Source organism: Lissotriton vulgaris, chromosome 12 (assembly GCF_964263255.1).
Source record: "Lissotriton vulgaris chromosome 12, aLisVul1.2, whole genome shotgun sequence".
Classification (NCBI taxonomy): Eukaryota; Metazoa; Chordata; class Amphibia; order Caudata; family Salamandridae; genus Lissotriton; species Lissotriton vulgaris.
Window position 1 is genome coordinate 58,321,136 of NC_141700.1, and position 22,926 is coordinate 58,344,061.

General features: G+C 46.4%; 1 protein-coding gene across 1 annotated transcript in view; it reads right to left on the reverse strand.

Moving 5' to 3' along the window:
* Window positions 1-22,926, reverse strand: part of ANKRD24 (ankyrin repeat domain 24) — a 95,807-nt gene that overhangs the window by 16,376 nt on the left and 56,505 nt on the right. The window contains exons 9-11 of the mRNA XM_086946572.1: window positions 6,376-6,410; window positions 2,313-2,447; window positions 2,081-2,188 (exon numbers count right to left, since the gene is read on the reverse strand). Coding sequence (XP_086802698.1) covers window positions 2,081-2,188; window positions 2,313-2,447; window positions 6,376-6,410 — 278 coding nt within the window. The remainder of the gene's footprint in view (window positions 1-2,080; window positions 2,189-2,312; window positions 2,448-6,375; window positions 6,411-22,926) is intronic.

A 22,926-nucleotide genomic window follows, 5' to 3' on the forward strand; every position in this document is an offset into this window, starting at 1 on the left:
AGATTAGTATGCACGCTATGAGCTCTATCTTGGATGGGGATTGCTATCCTCTCTATGATCACTGTCCTAGATAGTGTTTGCTCCACTCTCTACGATCTATACCATAGATGGAGATTAGTCCGCACACTATGATCTCTAGCTTGGATGGGGATTTCTCTCCTCTCTATGATCAGTGTCCTGGATGGCCATCAGTCCACACTCTATGATCGCTATCTTGGATGGTGATTGTTCTCCTCTCTAGGATCAGTGTCCTAGATAGTGTTTGCTCCACTCTCTATGAGCCAAACCATAGATGGAGATTAGTCCGCACCCTATGATCTCTACCTTGGATGTTGATAGCTCTCCGTTCTATGATCACTGTCCTAAATGGTGTTTTCTCCACTTTCTATGATCCATACCATAGATGGAGATTAAGCGACACTCTATGATCTCTAGCTTGGATGGGGATTTCTCTACTCTCTATGATCAGTGTCCTGGATGGCCATCAGTCCACACTCTATGATCGCTATCTTGGATGGTGATTGTTCTCCTCTCTAGGATCAGTGTCCTAGATAGTGTTTGCTCCACTCTCTATGAGCCAAACCATAGATGGAGATTAGTCCGCACTCTATGATCTCTTTATAGGATGTTGATTGCTCTCCTCTCTATGATCAGAGTCCTAGATAGTGTTTGCTCCACTCTCTATGATCTATACCATAGATGAGATTAGTCTGCACTCTATGATCTCTTTCATCGATGGGTATTTGTCTCCACTCTATGATCACTGTCCTAGATAGTGTTTGCCCCACTCTCTATGATCCATACCATAGATGGAGATTAGTCCGCACTCTATGATCTCTTTCATCGATGGGTATTTGTCTCCACTCTATGATCACTGTCCTAGATAGTGTTTGCCCCACTCTCTATGATCCATACCATAGATGGAGATTAGTCCGCACTCTATGATCTCTATCTTGGATGGGGATTGCTCTCCTCTCTATGATCAAAGTCCTAGATAGTGTTTGCCCCACTCTCTATGATCTATACCATAGATGGAGATTACGCTGCACTCTATGATCTCTATCTTGGACGGGGATTGCTCTCCTCTCTATGATCAAAGTCCTAGATAGTGTTTGCCCCACTCTCTATGATCTATAGCATAGATGGAGATTACTCTGCACTCTATGATCTCTATCTTGGATGGGGATTGCTCTCCTCTCTATGATCAGAGTCCTAGATAGTGTTTGCTCCACTCTCTATGATCCATACCACAGATGGAGATTAGTCCGCACTCTATGATCTCTATCTTGGATGGGGATTGCTCTCCTCTCTATGACCAGTGTCCTAGATGGTGTTGGCTCCACTCTCTATGATCCATACCACAGATGGAGATTAGTATGCACTCTATGATCTCTATCTTGGATGAGGACTGCTCTCCTCTCTATGATCAGAGTCCTAGATAGTGTTTACCCCACTCTCTATGATTCATACTACAGATGGAGATTAGTCTGCACTCTATGATCTCTATCTTGGATGGGGATTGCTCTCCTCTCTATGATCAGAGTCCTAGTTAGTGTTGATCCCACTCTCTATGATTCATACCATAAATGGAGATTAGTCTGCACTCTATGATCTCTACCTTGGATGGGGATTGCTCTCCTCTCTATGATCAGTGTCCTGGATGGTGTTTGCCCCACTTTCTATGATCTGTATCACAGAGGGCGATCAGTCCCTACTCTATGATCTCTATCTAGGATGTTGATTGTTCTCCTCTCTATGATCAGAGTCCTAGATAATGTTTGCTCCACTCTCTATGATCTATACCATAGATGTAGATTAGTCCGCACTCTATGATCTCTATCTTGGATGGGGATTGGTCTCCTCTCTATGATCGGTGTCCTAGATGGTGTTTGCTCCTCTCTCTATGATCTGTATCACAGAGGGTGATCAGTCCCTACTCTATGATCTCCATCTTGGATGTTGATTTCTCTCTTCACTATGAGCTGGATGGTGTTTGACGACTGACCCCCCCTCTCTATAATTTATATCTCATGGGGTGAGCACCCCCTTCTCAGAGAGACTCTAACATTTTCAGACTCACTTCCTTCTTCTGCTTCTTCAGCATCTGCTCCTGGCTCTGGATCTTCTGCAGGAGCTCTGTGCGCTCTTGCCTCAGGCGCACAACTTCCTCGCTAACCTCCTTGTCCTCCTGCAACAGGTGAAAAAGGACTAATGATGGCACAGATTTGTTAGTTTGTTCTGAACACCCTCACCCTTGTAAAACCAGGGAATAATCCTGAATTGGCCCACTCTGCCCCCGGAGCACGCATTACCTTCGCAGACTTCTTAGCATCTCCCTTTCTCTTGTTGGGTTTGGAGCTGCTCTTAACTGGGGTAGGTGCAGGAGCCGGAGGCGGTACAGGAGCCGGGGACGGAGCTGGAGCTTGGCTTGGTGTCTGAGGTCTGCTCTGGAAAAGCAGAAAACAAAAGGTGTCAGAGGCAACTCACAAGTGCGTCAGAAAGAGCCTTCTTATAGGAATCCTTTGAAGAGATGGTAATAAGAAACCCAAGTATTACAGGCAGCAAGGTCCGTCTGGAGACTTTGACGTAGAGTTGTTAGTGGGTTTTGAAAATGCGAGTGTGGGGAAGGCTGGAAATGCGATACTCGGTGGAGGGGGGAGCGACACCATTTGATAAATGCTGGAAAGAGTGTGCATAGGTGGGAGTTTGGGTGAATTATGAAGGTGTGAGTGCTGTGTGATAACTTTCTGATGAGGTGAATAGTATATGTCTGCATGTGTGGCGCAGCTGGTAGTATGGCTTGTAATGCAGTTGTGAGTCTAAGCATGTGGTGAAGGTTTTTTGTGTTGTGTTTGGTGTAGGTATGCAGCTAAGTGTGTGTGTGGTGGGTGATAAAGTTGTGCATTGTTCCAATCAGAGTGCCAGGGCAACAGCTATCTATCTGTCAGTCTGCTCTGGGCCTCACAGCATTTAGAAGGCTTTGCTCTAGTGCAGGTGAAAATGTGCCCTCCTGCCTTAGGGCAAGATGTAGTGTATGTGTTCAATATACCCATCCCAGTCCTTGCAAAGACGAAGGAGGGAAGAATAGAACCCTCTCGCTTAACCCGCATGTGCAAGGCAGGGGCACATGTTCAGAACATGCCTCCCTCGCTGCTCTGCCAGACTTCAGAGGGTTCCTTTTCTTAAACAGCCTGGTCTTATAGTCTTGGGATGTATAATAGCCCCTGATGCATTTGTATTTGAGACTCACTTTCATTTCAAGCCTTGAAAAAGACCCAGGCCAGCGAGCCATGACAGGGCGAAACACGTGATGGTTGGAGATCTCTGAACGGCCTCTTTTCTACAGTAATTTGTTGTATATGATATTGAAATTACTTAACTTTTGGATATGTAATAATACAATTTGATACTTACTGTTCTGGCACCCCTATTTTAATTCATACATTACTTACTTACATGGATATCAAATTACAAATCAGGTGCACCCCCCAACACATCTATAGTCTATATAACTTAAACATGTAAAGGTACCAATGTATATCTTAGGATTCCACACCTTCACATGCATGACAGCCCCAGGGTTCACCATGCATTCAGGGTGACAGGATGGTACAGCACTTCTGATCTGCTGCACCATTTGTCTGTAACTAAAACTTTTCAGAAACTACTGGATATTTCAGAAGAAACTAAAACCCTGTCTTCTTTTGCTCTTTTCCACCAGCTGTTCTTCCCCACCATTCATTCTGAGGTTCTTCAAGAGAAGAAATGACATTATGCTATAAGTACAACCTACATGGCACCACAATTTCCAACCAAGATTTCACAAGATTAACCGCGCAAAGCCATCTTCACACCTGAGGCTTGTTGTGTTCACCGTGCATCCTCTAAATAGAGCAAGGAGTGGGTGGTGTGTGACTCTTATGTTATGTTATGTTAATTATATTTGTAGAGCGCACGGTTACCCGGAGACGTCCTGGCGCTAGTAGCTCAACTTTACTGAGAATGACAGAGGCTGTACTGTAGCTCTCTGGTGCAGGTCTGTTGAGACATCGGTCTCACGGTGGAGTGGTTGGACCTTACCTGGCCCGGGGCACCGGGGGGCGGAGGCGCTCTTCTCTTTCGCGGGGTGGTGCTTGCCTCTTGGGTGGAGGTTGGTGGCGGACTGGGTGCAGGTAACTACAAAAAAAAGTAGAATCCGTAAAGGGTTGGCATGCAGTGCTTCTCTCTGAGGTCACTTCTCCATGCTTACTCTGAAAAGTGCTTTGATACCTTTGGGTCATGTTTGCGCTATATAAAACTCATAAACAAATAATGAAATAATGTTTTCCTCATGTCACCTGCCGCAAGCCGCCCTTCCCCCTTCCATACTCCTCTAAGCCCTTCTTCCTCGCTCTGCCCTTCTCCGTGCCACCCTTTCCTCGTGCCACCTTCCACACTGTGATGTGTTCTATGTTGATTGTGCAAATACCATTAAAACTGTGCACTTGGCAATCATTCTTTTATGCCCTAAAGGCCTCATAGGTTTACCACTTGCATATTTCTCTTTTTTTATGATTAGTGTTGTGTAACTCTTAGGCCAAGGCAAAATCTGCACTACACAGGTGCTATCTCGTGTAGTTTTGATAATTTTGCATTATGCTCGTTATCCAAAATTCCTCAAATTACCATGTTGTGTAGTTACATGCTGCTGACAGAACAAATTTAGTGTAGGAGCACAGGACTGAGTGGCTGCTGTTCCCCGGCACTTGAGCGTTTTTGTGTGGTTTATTTTTAGCACAAAATGCACCCTTTGGGCCAAAAGTTCCGGAAAGGCGCACTTCACATTAAAATATAAAACCAAACACCGATTTTGAATTTCATGTAAATTCGCCAAATTTTTCTGTAATTCTGTATAATTACACAAAAGCAAATTACGCAAATTTCGCACACCACTAACAACACGTGCTATACCCATGCTGGGTTATAACAGCGTGTTTTACTTTTCATATTCATAGACTCGTATGTTGGATAGTGTTTTAATATCAATATAGAGGGAGAGACTGCATTGGTAAAATGTGGAAATAATTTCCCCACGTGTTCTCTCATCCTGCATCACCGGTAGTGCCTAATTTATAAAAAGAAAACATAAGTGCCAGGGCCCTGTCAGGAGGCCACTGCAGCTTGAACCACCCATTGTCCCTGCCCGACCTGCTAAAGATAGAAGCAATGCAGCTACTAACCATCATACCCGCAAGTGTGATTATTCAGACTATTCCAAGCCCCCAAAGCTATAAGAATGGCTTGGGAAGCAGGAATTAGCCATTTTTAATGTACATTGAATTAATAAACAACGGTCGTTGTGCTCTTCTCTAATTTGAAGAAACAGCGCCACCGTGTGGTGAACTGTCGTAAGAACCTGTGTTCATCTGGGGAACTATTTTTTTTTCATCGAAGCAGCAAATTGAGAACATTCTGGCTTCTCAGCCAGGGTTAAATGCAAACTCAATTAAGTGTATTATGTTATCTGCATAAATAACATTTACTGTTTGCTCATTTATAATCCCTCCATGTATTGTATTAACTACTATAGTAGTTTTACATATGTTATACATTAGGCTGCCTCCAAATAAAGCCTCATAAAAATTATGCATCATATTTTTTTGCGTGTGTCTGCTGTATTGGTGAAGGGAACGTGAGCCCAGTAAACCTATGTGCCTCTGACAGGTGCTGTTTTGTTTCTGTTGCGTTGAAACCCCAAACTCTCTCTGGGTAAGTTCAGCAGAGACCCGCTGGACACCATGGGTACATTTTCCCCACTCAGGTTGGTAAGTTGGTGGACCAGAGCTTGACTCGTGGTCAAGGGAAATCCACTGGGTATGGCAAGGATTGACCCTTGACCTAAAACACCCACGTCCCCTCCCCCATGGTCTCCTCCCAGATGCCCCCATGTCACCATGCCATCCATTCCAATGCTGTGCTTTTCTGCGCATCTTTTCCCTCCCTGGTTCATCCTTCCTTAAACCGTGTATCCCAGTCTTCCCCTTCCAGTGCCCTCTTTCCCCATGATGCCATAACACCCAACCACCTCTCATACTGGAGCAATTATATTCAATTTGCATCCAAGCAGCATCACTAGACTGCCCATCTGCCAGGTGTGACTGGTCTATACAGTTTGATGTTTTCTTCAATGTCTTTGCTTGTGTTTGTTTACAAGGGAAAAACAGCATTACACTTCCCAGAAGAATAGCAAGGGGAGCCTGATATACTCACACCTGAAAGTGGACGCGCTGAAGTATTCGGGAATGAGTTACTCCCTGAGGTTGGCCCTCATTCTAAAGTTACTGCCCAGACTTGGAGCCCCATCACTGGGGTGGGGTCTTGATAGTGGGTGCTTACCTGAGTAGATATCTCCTGCTTCTCATCTTCCTCCACTGTGTAGGATCAAAAGAGACAACAATGCCATGTTAAAGGATTATTGCAGATTCACATTAGTTGATCAGAGGGTCTAGCAGAGTGCCTGAACACGACAGTCAGACGTCAAGGCACTAGAAGGACCTAGATGGACAGCATGTGCTAAGAACTCACTTCTTTAAACTTCACCAGTGTTCTGAAAATGTGAATGATAAATTACTTCTAGCTTTTAACATATTGTATCGAGCAAATCTCAAATGTGTCCTCTGGGTGAGCTCAACCCTTGGTTCTCTGCAGGACAAAGTACTCCAAAAAAAGACCCAGCCATTAGGAAGTTGCATCAATAATCCACAGAAGGATGATTTTGAAAAGCTGAAGCACTGTGCTCATTAATAACAAAGTCTACTCTAAACTTTCTGTAAGTCCGGCTTTATCACAGCAGCTTATATGTAAATCACAGCTGTACCGAGGAGTCACAGCATGGGTGAGGTAAGTAAGTCCACAGTAGATTCTAAAGGCAGCACCGAGGGCCACAGGCACAGAGAGACACTGGGCCCCAGCACTCTTGAGGTAATAGAAATTTTCAGGTAGCCACTGTGTCCCCCACTCGCACCCTATCCATGCACCCATGTTCCATGTATGTCGTGTAACTTCTTTTCTGTTCATGCTAGAAAGACGCAAATACATTTGCGTCCAACGTTAACATGTCAGTTATACAGTTCTCCAAGAAAAACACGTTAATTAGGCTTCTAGGCCTATGGTGCCAACGTCTTTACATGGTGCACTTTCACGTTTTCCTCCAATTTTCTGGCCTGGTCGAGCCAGACCTTTAATCGAGGCTCCAAGTTCTTTTCTGCCTCTGAAAGCTGCCGTTTAGGTATGCATCCCTGACCTCTGACTTACTTCCTGCTCAGACGAGCGGTACCCGGCTCGGCCTGGTCTGCTTGCCAAGACGATGTTTTACCTACAAGTTATCTGCTCAGCCTCCTCGAAAACACATTCCAGTCTAGTGAAATAGGTAAACATATTCCCGGCTGCAGAGCAAAGGGCCCTGCCTTCCTGTCTCCATGCAAGTAATTTACTGTTCCCGTTACCATGGTAGGCCCATGGCCCCCGCACTCTACATGAAGATCCATATGCACGCACTAGCATTCAGTGATGAACGGCCCCTGCCCGAGAAACCTTTTACTCCAGACACTACATCCTCAAAACATACGATATCAGATATGCTATAGGTACAGGTCGTTTTGACACCCCAGACATTAGTCTCCTCTACTCGTGCAAAAGTCAAAGCCCCCAGCTCTCCCTAGTTACACGTCATACTCAGTTGCTCGCGCATCCAGGTCATAGGTTTCTGCTGATCCTGCAAACTTTCTCTATGCATCCACCCACTTGTGACGTTTCATGTGACGTTTCTCTGACATGTCAAGTGCACGCCCATGTGTACGCCTTCTTACACGCCTCCTGTTACGCACATGTGTTCTTATCTCTCTCTTTTCACCTGTTACGCCTACTGTATTCACTTCAAGTGTACTGTTTTACTATATATAATGTGTGATGTTAATAAAGTGTTGAATGTCCCTTCCTGAACCTTAGTGGTGATGGAACTCGATGTCCCATACCTCGAGGTATTTCATTAAAGCCTGTATGACTCAGATTCCACGGACTCTGCCTCTCATTTGATTGAGCTATCCTTTTGACTTTTATTTTATATGGAAAAATGATACGGTAATTTTATTTACCACATAATTTGGCGCCCGAACAGGCACTCCCCCCCCCTTCCCCACTCGCCGGCGATGTTACGCAGGCCTTGACCCTTCTACAGCCGCGACGGAATCCGTGCACACCTGCGGGTTTTCCTGCTATCTCCCTCGGGCCCACGGAGGAGACGGAGACTGCGGTCCGGCATCCAGACGAGGCGGTGAGGAATGCGGAGGATCCCGACCAGAGCCCCTAGTCGAGAGAGCAAGGTCCGAGGTATCCGGAGGCCCACCTGTTCCGAAGCGCAAGCGTAGCTGCCAGACGCCGTACCAGTCCAGACCAGTCCAGTTTCCGAGGCCTTCAGTTCTTGCTTCCCGGTGAGTACCGTTGTTGGGAACGCATCTAGACGGGTTCATTAATTTGTGCCCGGTCAAGACAGGTCTGGGTACACAGATCTGGTCCAGACGTGTTCACTTAGGTGGACACGGTATGACGTGTCTCTTTATGGGACCGGTATTGTCTGTACTGTTTTAGCAGTGCATCTAGAAATTCAGTGATTCAGTATTCTAGTATTGTAACTCAAGATTTCCAGTATTCATGTGTCTTCTATGTATCAGGTAATATCCGTCTGAAATGTTTTAATGTGGTTTTAATGTCGTGGTATGAATGACTGTTTTTGCTATTCATTACTGTGTTTACTGTGTCCACGTTTAGAAGAATCCGACAATGCCACTGTTTTCGAAATTACGTCAGATAGGAACTAGGAAAGGGATACTCGAAGAAGCAGTTCCCGTCCCACCTAGGGACACTCCTGGACATTTTATGTACAATAAGCATGGCTTAGATGCCATACTGTACCTAGATTTGTGGGTGGACTATACCAAGGGTCTGGAAGAGAAGTATAGATGGCCTGTCTCAGGGACATGGGATGCTGATTGCATCATGAGAGTAGAAGAAGCATTATGGAAAAAGAAAGCCAGACAATCCCAGAAAAATGCCATAGAATTATGGCGTAAGGAAGCCCATAGAAGAACAGAAAAAGAAATCAGGAAAGCAGAGAGAAGTAGAGAAGAATCCGAAAAAGCTGGAGAAAAAGAGGTACTAGAAGAAGGAGAACGAGTCAGAATAGAACAACAAGACAGACAAAGAAATGCCCTTATTACAGGACTGTATCCAGTTCTTGCCGAGGGCCTGCCCAAGGCGACCCCGGAAGCACCTCGTAACTTGCCACCACCATTGGTCCCGACTAAACTCCGTCACAAACAAACTGCAGCGGACATTTTCCTTTCCTCCTATTTAGATGACGTAACTCCAGCATATACCAACGTACGCGTACCACCAGCTAATAATGTGCAGCAGCCTACTCAGTCCGTTCAGTCTGTTCAAGACGCGCTACCTCCACCCCCTCAAGTCTCGACTTCCTCATCCGTTGTTATTTCCCCTCCTGTCACCACTATCCCTGTCACAACTATTCCTGTCACTACTACTACTACTGTTCCTCCTACTGTCGGTCCTTACAATCTGTTCGCTACACCGGCAACTCAGAGTTCGCCTACAATACCTGCACCTACTTTTCAAATAATGACACCAGCAACAACATCACAGCTAGTTGATGGTTACGCTTCAGCTTCAGGAGGCGCCGTAGGGGGTCATCTTCGCACCCCGCCACAAGTAAAACGAACGACGCTTAGAGATCTAGCATTACAACGTACACCCAGGGCAGCGACATTCGCAGCCCTTAAAGAGTATGTTACAGACTGCAGATATGACCCAGTACCAGGCGAAGACGGGATGGTACTATACTCATTACGTTTACGGCGAGTTGCAAACTATTTGATTCTTTTACCAGAAATGACTAACCATCTAGACAATATATATCATTTTATAAGAACAGGGGAGAGACCAGAATCCATTCAAGAGGCCATGGCACATCAAAAGGTTGAGACACAAAGAATGATCTTACGGTTTCTGATAAATTGTTTGATAAGGGAACGAGATCAGCCAGGTATGAGCAAAGAGGAGATGGATGTACTGATAAATTGGAGTAACAATATAGCTGATGGTAAACATGATAAACAAAATTGCATAGAGGCCATGTACAGAAAGATCCGCAAAGAAATAGTAATAATGCACAAAAAGGAAAACGAAGCTAGGGGAGCTGAGAAAGAGGATGACGTCACAGAAGAGGACGAGATAGATGATACAGAAGAAAACCGAGAGATGATAGCGTACGTAGGTAGAGCGAGACTTCCTAAACAATATTCTTTTGACAGACCTTTTGACAGACCCATTCGTCTAGAAAGCAAGAAACGTTTCCTTTCTCCCATACCAGAACAATGTTCTGTTGAACATGTATTTCAAGACACCGATAAAATACTGAAAGATAGAATAGGTTACAATGAACTTAGTACAATGCGTGATCAGGAATTAGCACGGTCAGCAGTCCAATGGGCTGGAAATGATAGCATATATAAAGATGATTCAGTAGCGCAAACGTTTTTGAGTCTTACCCCAGACGAACAGCGATTAGTGGGTATGTACATGATCCAGCATCTCATCACGCTATATGAAAGTCAGCATTCCGATCCAGGTCCCCTATATAATATACTGGAAGAATTACTCCTAAAAAGATGGAGAGGCCTAGGTACTGATTTAATAAATATCATACTAGAACAACGACACAAATACAGAACTTTCCTGACTCCACATTTCGTTCCTGTTCCACCCCCAGTCAGACAATCATTTCACATAGACAGACAGAATCCTTTACGAGAAGTTCATCCCGTCCAGACCACAGGGGGTGTGCTACAGCGAGTATTCGTATACACTCCCCTGACCAAAATGGAATTATTGGAAATGAAGAAATTAGTGCCTTGTCATGATAAAGATCCAGCAGGGTTTCACCGTGAATTAAAAGACATGTTACTGATGGGAGATTATACATATTCCGACATTCTGAAAATGTTAAAAGTATTGTTGCCCGCCGGTATTTACGAAAAGCTTAAAGAAAAAGAATGGGAGGTGGGAGATAAAAAGATTAATTGGACTGAATTAGAAGACGAAGAAAATGGACGAGTCCCAGGTACGGGTCTTGGGGACAAAGCTAAAGCACTACCAGGATTATTAGTACAGGTCTTGCCGAGGTTATTGGCAATTAAAAAGGAAGACTGGGATGCAATCTCAGCCTGCAAACAGAAACAAGACGAAGACACTAGTGATTTTTATTCTAGATTCGAGAAATGTTTTATTATTAATAGCGGTTTGAAAACAAGTAGCGAATCATATCCACATCTTTTTGTGACCAAATTAGTCGAGAATTCCTTACCACAAGTTAAAAATAGGGTATTGAAAGTCGAGAGCACATGGCAAGCAAATACCCCTTCCCAAATGTTACAAATGTTACAGTACCACCAGAACCGAATTAGAGAGGAACACGAACATGAACAGAGACGTATGAAAGATACGAAAATGAAAGTACTAGTTGCCCAGTCCGTCCCAGCAGATGGTCAGAAGAGGGGTACCACACAGACTAGTCATCCTGCAGCTCCTGTTAAAGGGAACTGCAACTACTGTAAACAGCCAGGTCACTATATAAATGAATGTTTGGTTTTGAAACACAATATTGCTACAGGCAAAACGAAAGAAAGACCGCGTCCTCCCAGACCAGAACACGTTCCACAGAATATTCCACAGAACACGCAACCACCACAGGAAGCACAACAGACAGTAGCTGTACCCCAACCCCAGCCTATTGCTGCCACGCAACATGTCACACAGCAAATGTACCAGTATGCACAGTCAGATTACCCCGATTATCAGCAGTATACATGAAACAGCCTAGAGAGGGAGGTTGGCTTGCCCCTTATCGAGGTTCCTGTAGATCAAGATGGTCCCTATGTACATAGTCAGGTATTAGGGAAAGACAGAAGATTTTTGATTGACACAGGGGCGAGCAGAACTACCATTAGTCATGACGAGGTTCCAGGGGCGCCCCTCTCAGGCTCACAGAATGTTTCCCTGGGTTTTTCAGGAAAGCCTATTGTTAACGAAGTGTCAAAGCCAGTTCCCCTTGCAGTTGGTCCATTGTCTCGTACTACAGATTTGTTGCTTACGAAATCATGTCCTGAAAATCTGCTTGGTATTAAAACGTTGAAAGCATTAGGAGCTGTAATATGTTGTTCTCCGGAAGGAGTGAGACTATTTTTACGTGATTTCAAAGGTCATTATGTGTTGAGGGATTTTGATCCAAGATTGCAAAAAGTACCACAGCATTTATGGGCGCAAGGTCCAACTGATGTAGGTTGTATGCACATTACACCTTATCGTGTCACTCTCAAGCAAGGAGTTGTACTACCCCGCATCCGACAATACAAATTGCCCCCCGAGGCTGTAACAGCCTTACTGAAAATTATTGACGAGCTCATTGCCCAAGGAGTAGTTGTAGAAACTGACTCCAATGTATGTAATTCTCCAATCATTCCGATTCTTAAACGAACTGACCCAAATGCACCTCCAGTCTACAGACTGGTGATTGACCTCCGAGAACTGAATAAATGCATCGTTCCCCAGTACCCAGTAGTACCAGACATTTCTTCCTTATTGACTGCCATTGATTCCGAAGCTGCGTTCTTTACTGTAATTGACCTCAAGAACGCCTTCTTTAGTGTCCCCATTCACCCCGAAAGCCAGTACCTTTTCGGATTCTCTTTAAATGGCCGAAGCTTCAAATTTGCACGTGCACCTCAAGGGTTCACGGAAAGTCCTAGCATTTACAGCCAGGCCCTGAAACGACAACTAGACAGTATCCACATGCCTACTGACACTGCTCTGCTCCAATATGTCGATGACTTGTTAATCACTGCACGGACCGAACGTGACTGCGAGCGCGCGTCACTGACTGTCTTGTGTTTTCTGGCCGAAAAGGGGCATAAGGTGTCCCCTTCGAAGCTACAATTCTGTGCCCAGCAAGTGGTATACCTTGGACACTTGCTGTCCAAGAGGGGTAGACAGTTGACACCAGATCGTATCCAGTTAATTGCACATCTGCCACAGCCCAAGACACAAAAGGAGGTACGGGCCTTCATTGGCCTCACTTCTTACTGCAGACAATGGATTCCTCAGTATGCATATCTAGCTAAGCCACTCATACAGTTGACAACACAGGAGGCAGCGACTTCGACTGTCCTCCCTTGGACTCAGGAACATACACAAGCTTTTGACGAGTTAAAGAAAGCTTTATGTCAAGCACCTGTTTTAGCGACACCATGTTATAGCAAACCTTTTACACTTTTTGTCACTGAACGCGATGGCACAGCATTATCTGTTCTCACACAAGATCAAGCAGGACACCACAAGCCTTGTGCTTATTTTTCTAGTACATTGGATCCAGTAGCCCAGGCTCTGCCTGCGTGCCTGAAATCAGTTGCAGCAACAGCTCTAGCTATCAGACAAAGCGACTCAATAGTGTTAGGACATCCCTTGACAGTACAGGTTCCACACTCCGTGGAAGTTCTCCTGAACCGAACCCAGACTCAACACTTGACTATAGCAAGACTGACAGGATACGAACTGACATTGTTCCAGCCACACATAGAAATCAGACGATGCAACATACTTAACCCTGCCACATTGTTACCCTCGAGCACAATTGACCCGACACCACATGACTGCGTAGAAGTCATTAATACCGTGACAAAGCCCAGACAAGACTTGACAGACATCGCATTACCTGATCCAGACCTGACACTTTATGTTGATGGTTCATGTATGAGAACAAGCACAGGAGAGTTAGTGGCCGCATATGCCGTGACCACTGAAACGGAAATCATAGAAACACATCGTATTGACACATTATCTGCCCAAGCAGCAGAGCTCATCGCTCTGACCCAAGCCTGTATACTAGCCAAGAACAAGAAAGTAAACATATACACAGATTCACAGTATGCATTCGGAGTCGTTCACGACTTCGGTGTTCTTTGGGAGGAAAGAGGTTTTTTAACTTCTCACGGTGCCAAGATACAACACGGTCCCCTCATTCAAGCCCTGTTAGAAGCAATACATTTGCCTACAGCCATAGCCGTCATGAAGTGCAAAGCACATACTAAAGTCACTAACACTATTTCCCAGGGTAACGACCTGGCAGATCGGACAGCTAAACTCACAGCCCAGACTCAAACAGACATTCCAACGGACATGACAAAGACTGAAGTAATTTCACAGACACATTGTATGACAGTTAAGGATCCCACACTAGATGTACTCGACATACAGACACACGCAACCCCAGATGAAATCAAGAAATGGATTGAACAAGGAGGGATCCAGACAGACCAGGGATGGATGACGAAGGGTAGAGCCACATGGTTCCTCCCCGACTCTATGGTTCAAGTAATCATTAACACAGCACATAGTCCAGCACACTTAGGAGAAAAAGCCATGTTAGACAGCATTCAAAACCTCTGGTTCAACAAGCATTTGCGAGCAGCAGCGAAACAGAAAGTGCGTACCTGCATGATCTGTTGTCAGTTCAATCCAGGCAAAGGTGTTCCCGTGGAACAGGGTGGATTTCATCCTCCTGACCATCCTTTTGAAGTCCTCCAGATGGATTATATCCAGATGGATAGATGCCGAGGATTCAAGTATGTCCTCGTAGTCGTATGTGCCCTTTCCCGATGGACAGAAGCATATCCAGTCCCAGATTACACTGCTGTAACCACTGCCAAACAACTGGTCCGTGAATTTTTCCCACGATACGGCTTGCCCCGTGTCGTGTACTCTGATAATGGTCAGCCATTCTCGTCCGAGCTTATGAAACAGGTATCACTCCTGTTAGGTTACCAGTGGAAATTCCACTGCGTACGACACCCTGAAGCAGCTGGTCTCGTTGAGAGACATAATCAAACCCTGAAAACACGCTTAGCGAAGGTCTGTGCAGAAAAAGGTGTAGATTGGATAGTAGCCTTACCAGTTGCTCTCTTTTACATGAGGATGGTAGCCCATTCTAGAACCGGATTGTCCCCGTATGAGATAATTTTTGGACGTCCCCCGAACATGTGGGGTACGCCTATGCCCCGAAAAATAACTGATGTTGAAAGTACTATGCTGACAGATTACTTGGCTTCCTTGATGTCTGCACTACAATCTTGTCGTTCACAGGTTGCGGCTGCCTTCCCGGACAACACCCAAGTCAAACCGCATGACATCGTTCCGGGAGAATTTGTATACGTTAGAAATTTCGACAGATCAAGTCCGCTGGAGCCGAGGTGGAAACAGCCAAAGTTGGTGTTGATGACGACGAGGACCGCCGTAAAGCTGGAAGGTCGCAAGGGATGGCTACATTCCAGTCATATTAAAAAAGTTCACGGACTGTGTCCAGAGACTTCGATTAAGGACTGCCACCTTTTGGACACTGACTCTAAACTTCCCCTGATAGAAAAAACTCCCCAACAGGAGTATCGTGCCAAGTTGAGGTCTAGTAAGTCAGACAGCGTTTAATTGTTTAAGTCCCCCTCGGGTGAAGCGGTTAGACAGGTTTCTGACATGTATAAGATAGACCCAAGTAGTCAGAGAGATAGGCGTATCAAGAAAAGAGAGCAATATTGTAAAAATGTGCACAGTCGATGCGTTATTGCATTAATTTTCATGTTTCTTCTGAGTCTTACGATCAAATGCATAAGTTTAATGCTACATGTTTTTTCCCTCTTGATTCTCATGTACATGCTTCCTCCAATGACACTGTAGAGCACACTTTCAGCGACCTGCCCCCCCACGAACTGTCCTATTGATTAGCAATGCGCAACAATACATTCATACGTATGTTACATCATTCTCACCAGACTAGCAATGCCACCAATTGCTGGGTATGTGGCCGACTCCCACCTTATCAGAAATACAAGGGAGCTCTGCCCCTCTTTCCCTACCCGTTTACACATAATGGTTCGTGTGGTGCATGGTTTGCTTTAATGTCTTCCTTAGACAGTAAGTCCAAAGTTTCCCAAGGCAATTGGATATGGGGGAACCTAAACACAGTCATGAATAAAGCATGTTACCCAGACGCAGACGGTCTTCCCCAAAGGAGAGGGACCGACCTAGAAAATGAAGTGTATGAATTAGGTAACTTTTCCCTCAATGTCATGATCCTGAACGTCCAGTCCGAGACTAATTCGAACTTGCCGTTTATAACTGTTTTGCCAGTGAAAGGCGAACTATGTGTTAGAAAGAATGGTTCAGTACATCTAGGACACAGTGATTGTAATACTGTGGTCGAATTCAGTGACAAAGGAAAGTCTACTTTTAAAGCTTCTCGCCACTCTTATATCATTTGTGGTCACACCGCTTATGTACATCTGCCCCCTGATTGGGATGGGACGTGTTACATTGCGTTCCTATTACCACCTGTTTTTCTAGCCCCGCCTGATTATCATCGGAATTCACGCCTTGTGAATGTTAGACATAGAAGGGAGATCAAGACCCCAATTGTCGATCAGACTGAGACAACGTGGGAACAATACACAGATTTCAATAAAGGATTTTTTTTCTTTGTAGGTCCTGTTCAAAACAGTAAATTGATACGCAAATTAACTAGAACTTTGGAAGCGGTAGTGAACGAAACTACTTCTGCTTTAGGTAACCTGACCGAAGAGCAATCTGCTATGAGACTTGTAGTTCTTCAAAATCGCCTTGTCCTTGACGTCATCCTGGCCGATAGGGGCGGGGCTTGTAGATTCATCGGATCCAGTTGTTGTGTTTTCATTCCTAATAACGCGCCGTCCGTGTATAAGGCCATAACCCGGCTTCACGAAATTGCTCACCTGATACACCAGAATCCAGGCTCCTGGACTTGGTCCGGTTGGCTCTGGAGTGTGATATCCGCTTGGGGATGGAAATTGTTATCATTCCTAGGAATAATATTGGTCATAGTATTCAGTTGTTGTCTCTGTCTGCAATGTGGCCAGCGATTTGCGGCTTGTGCGCCACAACTTGTATCCCAGGTCCAAGTTCCCGTTCCCGAGTGATAAAAGATGAACAAATGATGTTATATGAACAAATAGATGGTCTCATGAATATAGATATATCCTAAAGGGTGTAGTAGGGGCCAAGGAGGGAATGAGGTAATAGAAATTTTCAGGTAGCCACTGTGTCCCCCACTCGCACCCTATCCATGCACCCATGTTCCATGTATGTCGTGTAACTTCTTTTCTGTTCATGCTAGAAAGACGCAAATACATTTGCGTCCAACGTTAACATGTCAGTTATACAGTTCTCCAAGAAAAACACGTTAATTAGGCTTCTAGGCCTATGGTGCCAACGTCTTTACATGGTGCACTTTCACGTTTTCCTCCACGTTTTCTGGCCTGGTCGAGCCAGACCTTTAATCGAGGCTCCAAGTTCTTTTCTGCCTCTGAAAGCTGCCGTTTAGGTATGCATCCCTGACCTCTGCCTTACTTCCTGCTCAGACGAGCGGTGCCCGGCTCGGCCTGGTCTGCTTGCCAAGACGATGTTTTACCTACAAGTTATCTGCTCAGCCTCCTCGAAAACACATTCCAGTCTAGTGAAATAGGTAAACATATTCCCGGCTGCAGAGCAAAGGCCCTGCCTTCCTGTCTCCATGCAAGTAATTTACTGTTCCCGTTACCATGGTAGGCCCATGGCCCCCGCACTCTACATGAAGATCCATATGCACGCACTAGCATTCAGTGATGAACGGCCCCTGCCCGAGAAACCTTTTACTCCAGACACTACATCCTCAAAACATACGATATCAGATATGCTATAGGTACAGGTCGTTTTGACACCCCAGACATTAGTCTCCTCTACTCGTGCAAAAGTCAAAGCCCCCAGCTCTCCCTAGTTACACGTCATACTCAGTTGCACGCGCATCCAGGTCATAGGTTTCTGCTGATCCTGCAAACTTTCTCTATGCATCCACCCACTTGTGACGTTTCATGTGACGTTTCTCTGACATGTCAAGTGCACGCCCATGTGTACGCCTTCTTACACGCCTCCTGTTACGCACATGTGTTCTTATCTCTCTCTTTTCACCTGTTATGCCTACTGTATTCACTTCAAGTATACTGTTTTACTATATATAATGTGTGATGTTAATAAAGTGTTGAATGTCCCTTCCTGAACCTTAGTGGTGATGGAACTCGATGTCCCATACCTCGAGGTATTTCATTAAAGCCCTATGACTCAGATTCCACGGACTCTGCCTCTCATTTGATTGAGCTATCCTTTTGACTTTTATTTTATATGGAAAAATGATACGATAATTTTATTTACCACACTCTCCTCACAGATGTCCACTTGGAGGAAGTAGGAGGCCTTATCAGTGCAGAGTCAAGTTGTCCCTGTCCTCAGTGTAGTGGTTTGAGGCCTACTAGCATATAATTCAAAACATGAATTGCCCCACACATACATGCATAGCGAGTATTCTTAAGTGGTTTGTAAAAGAGATGCTGTAGAAATGGAATTCTAGCAAGAGAAGTAAGATAATTGGTTAAAAGGACTTTTAAAGCCTAAAAAAGAAGATTTGACCCAGATACGCATGCGCCGGATGAAATCTGGGCTACTCAAATGTTATCTTAACTAGGGTGTCAGATTTACTTCGGAATCACAGAGCGTGCAGGTTCAAAATAAAATCTTGGGTGTCTTTCAGATTGAGAGAGCATAGTTGATTCAAGAATTGAGTGAAAACTAAGGAGGCTGCTTGGAGCTCAGCGGATGCGGAACATCTCTCAGGAATAGGTGGATGTCCCTTCTGCCCTGGTTAGACTGGACACATGGGTGGCATTAACCCAGAGGATCATACATCCTAAATAGGGTGGACAAGACAGCCACCAGTATTTAGCAAATGTCTGGTATCGGTCAAACCTTTACATAACCCATAACCCGTTCTACATAGTAAGAAGGTTATATCTGGCGAGCTGGTGGGAGCTGCTCGACCTTTATGGTAAGGGGACACCTTTACTGCCTGGCGCCTTCCTTTTCAGCTGTAGTAGGCGCGCAGCGCTTTTAAACAGACAATTTTACTCGTTTTTCTGTGTTGTGTAAAATTTAAACTGTGCACCTGGTTTCTACCTGTTTGTCTTTAGCGAGGTAGCGCCCGCATTCTCACATCATAATTGTGCCCCCCACCGCTTGCAGAAGCGGAGCGTTGTCACCTTGCATAATTTGTTTGGGCAGGAAGTAGGGCCGCCATCTTGGGGCTGCTGTCTGGCAGCGTGCCATCTCTCTCAGCGCTCTAGTTCTCCGCGGGGAGAACGAGGAGGCTGTATTTAAAGCTCGCTTCCTCCGCGCAGCGGTGACGCGCAGCGGAGGCGCCTGACTTGCGCCTGAGTCAAGCCAGAGTCCTGCCCGTCTGCGCCCGTCAGCGTCCCGGAGGCGTTTTGGGCGGCGGGCGGGGCTCAGGTTCCTCGGGATGTGTAAGTATGGCGCACTCTGCGTGCGGTATACATCTGAGGAGCTGTGCTCTCTGAACTTTCGAGAGAGCCGGTGTTGCTCTGTCTTTCCGGCACGCCATAGGGGTAAGCTTCGCTGCCCGGGCTGTAGCTGGCGCCCCAATCGGGCTATATCATCTGCCCCTACTAGTAACAACGTGGGCACAGAGTATGCATGCATGCTGCTTAATACCAGATCGGCGTGTTGTCATGCGCAAGATATTTTTGAGCTCCTTGAGACAGAGAAACCTCTTTGCTTATTACTGACCGAGACATGGTGGGAAGAGTTCTCGAACCCCGACGTGGCGATGGCAATTCCGTCAGAGTATAACATCTTCAGGAAGGACAGGGTCAAGGGCAGGGGCGGAGGGGTCGCACTGGTGGTGAAGAAGGGCACAGTCTGCACCGTCTTGCAGTCGGAGGATATCCGTGGCTCGGAGTCGCTTGCTTTTTCTATCATGCTAGCGCCACACCAATCAGTGAAAGGACTCCTGGTCTATCGACCACCAGGTCCGCCCGGCACTTTCTTTGCTGACCTTGAGTCGGTGTTGTTGGGATTGGCCTTGAGAGCAGAGCATTGCATAGTTGCGGGGGACTTTAACATCCGTATGGACGATTCGTCTGACCCCGCAGCTATAAAGCTGTCCGACACCTTGACTCCGCTGAGTTTTATCCCCTATTTGAGGGGGCCGACTCATGCGAAGGGGCACACGCTTGATCAGGTCTTTTCCACTTCGCCTCTGGTGGTGGAAGGCATTCTCCCGGTTGTGTGGTCGGATCACTGCCTTGCCAAATTTTCTATCACTGGCAGTGTTAAGTCGTCCGTCCCTGTCCCTCAGCAACGGGCTGGTGCTGCCAGAGCGTTCAATCGAGTGACCCCTGAGATGTTGGCTCAGGCCGCTGTGGATCACCCCTGCCCGCTTGTCGGAGACCTCGAGAGAGACCTGGAGTCTCTGCAGGAGTGGCTTGCGGATAGGCTTGATGATCTGGCCCCGGTGTTGCCTCCCCGCCGAACATCTAAGCGGGTCTCGGCCCCTTGGTTTACTGCAGCATTGCGGGCTACGCGGCAGCAGTGCAAGGTTGCCGAAAGGGCCTGGCGGGCACACTATAACTTTGTGGACAGGTCTGCCTATAAACGGGTGGTGAATGATTACCATCGGGATATCCGCCTTGCTAAGAAAATTTACCTTGCGGACAGAATCGATGCAGCATCGAACTCTAGTAAGGAAATCTTTACTATTGTGAGAGAATTTACTTCTCCCCGGACCGTCACGTCGGAAGAGGTGCCCTTAGAGTCCTGGGCGGCGGACCTTGCCTGTTTTTTCACGGCCAAGATAAAGCTTATTCAGGACTCTTTCCCATTGGGAGCGCCTGAGGAAACATCGTCTATTTCTGCGGCTGGCCTTCCTTCTTCCGCTTGGCAGGGCGCCGTCTTGGCCGAGTTTCCATCTCTGCCGGCCTCTGCCTCCTTAGCACTCATGGGCAATTTAAAATCGGGGTCGCCACTTGACCCATGCCCAGCTAAGCTCTTGGGTAAGTTGGCGGCGGTGGTTAACCCACTGGCGAACCCTCTTCTCAATCTCTCGTTGAGTCAGGGAGTGGTTCCGCCAGGATGGAAGCAGGCGATGGTCATCCCGCTGCTAAAAAAACCGGGGCTCGACCCGAAGGTCCCAGCCAATCATAGACCGATTTCGCTGTTGCCGGCCCTCGTTAAAATCCTGGAGAAGCACGTCCAGTCGGTGCTCTCCAATTTCCTGGAGTCTCATGAGATCTTGCACGACTCCCAGTCTGGCTTCCGCACTAATCGTAGTACCGAAACCGCGCTCCTTGAGGTTTCTGAAACCATCAAGGGAGTGCTGGATACCGGGGGCAAAGTCATGCTGGTGTTGTTGGATTTGTCGGCGGCTTTTGACACCGTCCCCCATGATGGCCTTCTCGCAAGACTCTATGAGATTGGCCTGCGGGGGACGGTGCTCAAATGGTTTTCATCCTTTCTGGCCGACCGCCGGCAAACGATCTGGACGCCGCCTGACACCGCTGTGATGCCGCCATTGGGAGTCGGGGTCCCTCAGGGCTCTATTTTGAGCCCGACCCTTTTCAATATCTTTCTGTCCCCCTTGGCGGCGGTCGTGGAGTCTTTCGGTGTCCGGATCGTGTCATATGCCGACGACACCCAGCTCCTCTTCTCTTGCGAGAGAGGGGCTGACTTTGACGGGGAGAGTATCCGGAGTTGCCTTGGGGCTGTGTTTTCATGGTTCCAACTGCACAGCCTCAAGTGCAACTCCGATAAGTCCGAGGTACTCTTTTTCGGGTGCGATGCGGAGCCTAGCTGGCAGGCCTGGTGGCCCATGGACATGTTCCCTCCGTCCGGTTCTTCCCCAGTGGCTAAGAACTTGGGGGTTAAGATGGATGGGGGACTGTCAATGAAGGCCCAGATTTTTGGGGTGACCGGCACCTGCTTCGGCCTATTAAAAATGCTGCGGAGGTTCCTGCCTCTTTTGTCGGAGGAGCATAGGAGGCTGACAGTGCAGGCCCTGATAGGCTCCAGGTTGGATTATGCCAACATTCTTTACCTGGGCCTACCTGAGTACCTGCTGCAGCGGCTTCAGGTCGCGCAGAATGCGGCGGCCAGGGCCATTTTTGGTCTAAACAGACGCGCCAGTGCCTCTGGGTTAATTAGGACTTTACATTGGCTACCGATCCGTAAACGGATCGTTTTTAAGGCCATGATATTGGCCTATAAGGCACTTCATGCAGTAGGAGCTAAACATCTCCAAAAGAGAGTGGTCTTTTACCATCCGGGCCGCTCTCTGCGGTCTGAATCGCTGTTTTTGGCGGCCGTTCCGCGTATTAAGAGAGCTCGCTTGGGCGGCCGCTCTTTCAGTCTGCTAGCCCCACAGATGTGGAACGTGCTGCCACTCTCACTTCGGGGAGCGACTAGTCTTTTAGACTTTAGGAGAGGTCTTAAAACCTGGCTGTTCACCCAGTAGGCCTCACTAGCTGCGCTTTCTTGTTTTGTGTGTGTGGTGTCTTTTTTTGTTCTTTTTAATTGCGTTATGTTATTCTGAATCTGTTCCCCTTACCCAAAGCGCCGGGACACTCTTTTTGAGTAGCCGTTGCGCTATATTAAAAACATAAATAACATAACATAACATAACATAACATATCTGAATATGATATATATATATATATTGTTTTCTCCCACTGTGTAATCTAGTTATACCAGTTATTTGGAGGTCCACGTCATACCGAATAGAATGAACATGTTCTTCAATGTACACCCATCAAGTTTGCAGATAAAAGAGAGTAACTTTTTTTAAATCCTCGAAAACTAAGGTTTGTGGTCTTCTGAAAATTCTTCTGGTCAATATGAAAAAGGTCAGAGTCCTGTTGGATT